Here is a 3,939-nt window from a genome sequence, read left to right as displayed (position 1 = left end):
ATACTTCGTTTAAATTCTTTGAACATTTGTCGTAAACATGTGATAATGAGATTGAAATTTGCTCTACTTCTATACTTACACCTTACCAAAGGAAAGAAAAAAAATGACAATGTGAAATTCTTAAAATTAATGAAATGTTCTTTATTTATTTATTTTTGTTAATGAAATGTTAACTCCACAGCTTTCCTTAATTTTGCCTTCATATGTTGTGATGTCATCGTTGATGTTATTTTTCTGTCGGGTTAAACCAACAAAAACCGAATAATAAAAACCTAAATCAAATCAAATCTAAAACCCTGTCAATTAGCATTCGTTAGGGTTTATATTATTCCTCATGTGGCCTAGATCCCGAGCCGTTTCCGGCTGCCTCCGCCATTTCTCGAAGGCGGTGCGGCGGCGCGCGGAGGACGAAGGTGACTGGCTCTACTCCTCCGAGTGGTGGGGCTCCGACTCCGATGACGGTCACACTGTTCTCCGATCAACTTCCGGCAAGGGAAACGGCGTCGTTTCTGTCCTTGCCTATCCCTCCTCCAGACCCGTTAGTTTACTCTCTTTCTCAACATTTTGATAAATTTCCAAATGAACTTGAAATTTCGGAGAAATTAAATTACAGCAATTCAATAGATATCAATCTATCATCATTGCACATGTGTTTCAGGTTAAATGAAAATGATCATATATGTTAGAAGTTATTGAGCCACTGTAACTTGATTTAATGTAACTGTTCTGCGTGACAAATTCTTCGATTTTTCCCCCCTAAATGCTTCGTTTCTTAAAAACGCAGCCTTTGAATTTGGGGTATGCATTTTCTGACAATGGAATTTGGGGTATGCATGGTTTTCAGAGCAATGGATAGATAGATATAGATATTAAATATTTGTTTGCATTTTCTGCATGGTTTTGACAATGGAATTTGGGGTATGCATGGTTTTCAGAGCAGAATGCATTGGTCAGGAATGGAAAGGTGGCTGCAGCAAAGGTGTGAGGAGGTGTATCCTGGATATGGGAATGGAGGGAGGTTGAGGGTACTTGGATACCAATGGAGGGTGCTTCGTTTCAACGATGTTACTAGACAAAGCACTGCAAAAGTAATGGCTGCTTATCGTGAAAACACGCCTGGTGTCGTCTACCTCATGCAGCAACCCCATTGCTTGGCTGTTCCATGTACATTTCCTAACCAATTTGGTGTTTCAATGAGTGATGTTTTAAGTGAAAAAACTGTATGCAAGGAAATATGATTATCAGATTGACTTGTAGGGATAGGGTTAGTATTGCTAATTTGCTACTATTATGCAATGCTTCTAGGAGTCATACTTGTTTGGTGATTTATGTTAAATTAACTGTTTATTTGAACAAACTTTGCTTGACTTGGGAAGGATTTTGAGCACCAAAACAAGTTATATGCTATGCTTAATCATCAAATCAATCAAAGAAATCTTTGTTTTGTTGGGTCAAGATCTTTTCGTGGGATTGAAACCACCTATCCTCTTTGTTTGTTCCCTTCTCTGTCTCTCCAGTTAAAGAATGACACAAATAAAATATTTCTCACTTTTGAATAATAGCATTATCTCTTAGTTGTTAGTTTTTTTTTTTTCTTTCTTTCTTTTAGGAGTAAATGTGAAGGGGGCATAAACAGGAAACAGGTGATTTGATTACCTTGCGTGAGGTGAATTTCCTTCATACTTTTTATTTACTGTTAATTTGGAGGATGCTGCATGCCATTTGACATTGATTTCTTTGTTGGCTGCCTAGTTAAATCTTGAGCATCATCCTAACTTTTTATGCTTTTGCATCACACACAGCTTAAATTGGATTCTTTTTATGTTCACAACGACATTACTTTGGGCCATTGACACTAGTTTCTTGTATGTCCTTATGGATTTTGATGCTCTTTTTTTTTTTTCATGGTCTTGGAATTTATTAATAAATTTCTAGTTTTTTTTTTCAGTCATGATTCTTGATTTCTAATTTTCTGATTATATCTATCCTTAGAGTTGATTTATTGTTCATGTTGAATTGAATCCCAAGTATATTTTTATTTATTCAATGCCATCTTGCAGACTTGAAGAGTATGGTATCAGCTGGTTTGACTACAATAGCCTCGTGTAATTTTGATATTATGAGTGCTCTGCAGGGAAAGAAAAATATGCACATTTTATGCATTGGGAATGGTGGAGGAAGTTTACCACTGTTTTTGGCAAGTAAAGTCCAAGGTGAAAATTGTTCTACTTTAAAGTGGTAGCTTGAAATATCCAAATTAAAAGATATTGCTACTAAGTGAAAAATATAAAAGAAACCAATGTATCACGGAAATATATCACTGTGCAATTTGTGTTTCAAAAATGAAAGAGAGGATGATTAATATTTTTTACTTGTTTACATTTTCATTAGTCACATGATCTCACCTAGTAGGATAAGGCTTTATGTTGTTGTGTCAATAGTCACATTCTGCAGTCGGAGGGATAAGGCTTGGAGCCTTGCATATTCTGGTTGTCAATGGCAAGTTGTAATGTCAGTAGAAAACTAGAAATGAAGTGAAAAAACATTTCATATGGCACTGTCTCTAGTGGCCTGATTTACATGGATACATAGTTACACGTACCTTCATGAATTTATTCCATTCTCCTCTCCCCTTTTGGGATTTTCTTGTGATTTTCCTCCTCGTTGGTATATAGACAAATTTATGCTTGCAATTGATCCTTATACACCTTGCTTAATTTTCTGTGCTCCTTCCAGGTGCCATTGTCCATATAGTTGAAATCGATCCCCTTGTTATTTCAGCCTCAATTCGTGCTATGGGGTTCCCGGCTTTCTCACTTGGGACACAATCAGGTGACCGGGCTGTTGGAAAACCTGATGTCATTGATGAAATAATGTGGAAAGGCATCCATGAAAGAATTTACCTTTATGAAGGAGATGCTGAGGAATTTATTGTTAATAATACCAATCTATACGATATGGTCTTTGTTGATGCTTATGATGGTGATGATATATTTCCCCACAAGTTATGGAGCCCAGATTCACTATTCCTTAAAGCCCTCAGTAATCGACTTCATCCCAAACATGGCACTGTTGTGGTGAACCTGCATTCTGACTCTGATGTTTTGAATTATGATGGATCTTTTCCATCTGAGCTTGAGCAAATTTTACCAATGGGAAAGTATGTCTCTCAAGTTTGCCAAGCATACAAAGATGTGCTAGTGGGAAAAGGAGGTTCTGGTCTTGCTTTTACTGTTGCAGTTCCGTGGGTCTGTAATACGTCTCTGATTGTGTGTAGAGGTTTTGGTATAGATAGTAAGTATTTTCATCGGGACTTTGTTATTAACACTCTTATTTCCAAATCCCGTGAACTGGAACATGTTATGGACTTGCCATTCTCATGTTTGGAATATATAAAAAGTGGTTTTATTCTTGTTGACTAACTTTGTATCACAATGTTAATGGTTGTCAGCATTCAGCAAATTCTCATTCAGTCTCAGTTACTATGAATCATGTTCTTTACTATTCTCCGTTGTCAGTGGAAAAACATGTTTCAACTGGGTTCATATGATGATTGGGGTTCTGTGCAGTTTTTTGGCATGAACCTAAGGATAATTATACAATGCTATTCGGATTTAAGTATCGAAGATATATTCTATTCATCCAGTTCTTTGATAGGAGCCTAATAGTAATTAACTATTACATTGGACAATGAAGGAAACAACTAACAGCATTTAATATTTGAAAACAAGGAAAATCGTTGGTTGTCTAGAATGCAGTACTTTCTCCTATTGTCGTGAGCTTTTTAGAAGGTTTGTTTCCATTAATTTGTTAAATTTCATTTTGTTCAATCTACTCTTTAGTCTAACCATAAACCGCACCTACCAAAAACAAAAGGAGTATTAGCTTGTTGCACACTACATTCTCCTCTTCTTGAATGGTTGGTATTCAATTTCCATT

General features: G+C 36.3%; 1 protein-coding gene across 1 annotated transcript; it reads left to right on the top strand.

The window, feature by feature from the left end:
- The first annotated feature begins 249 nt into the window (after positions 1-249).
- Positions 250-3,462, top strand: LOC109808518 (S-adenosyl-L-methionine-dependent methyltransferases superfamily protein). The gene is made up of 4 exons (XM_020371554.3): positions 250-538; positions 936-1,164; positions 2,061-2,213; positions 2,737-3,462. The coding sequence occupies exons 1-4, from the start codon at positions 335-337 to the stop codon at positions 3,420-3,422; spliced, it is 1,272 nt and encodes a 423-aa protein (XP_020227143.1). The 5' UTR covers positions 250-334; the 3' UTR covers positions 3,423-3,462.
- The last annotated feature ends 477 nt before the right edge of the window (positions 3,463-3,939 follow it).

Source organism: Cajanus cajan, chromosome 7, assembly GCF_000230855.2.
Source record: "Cajanus cajan strain Asha chromosome 7, NIPB_CcT2T_4, whole genome shotgun sequence".
NCBI classification, from domain to species: domain Eukaryota; kingdom Viridiplantae; phylum Streptophyta; class Magnoliopsida; order Fabales; family Fabaceae; genus Cajanus; species Cajanus cajan.
The sequence above is the reverse complement of the archived record's forward strand: the minus strand, read 5'-3'. Positions and strand labels throughout refer to the sequence as shown.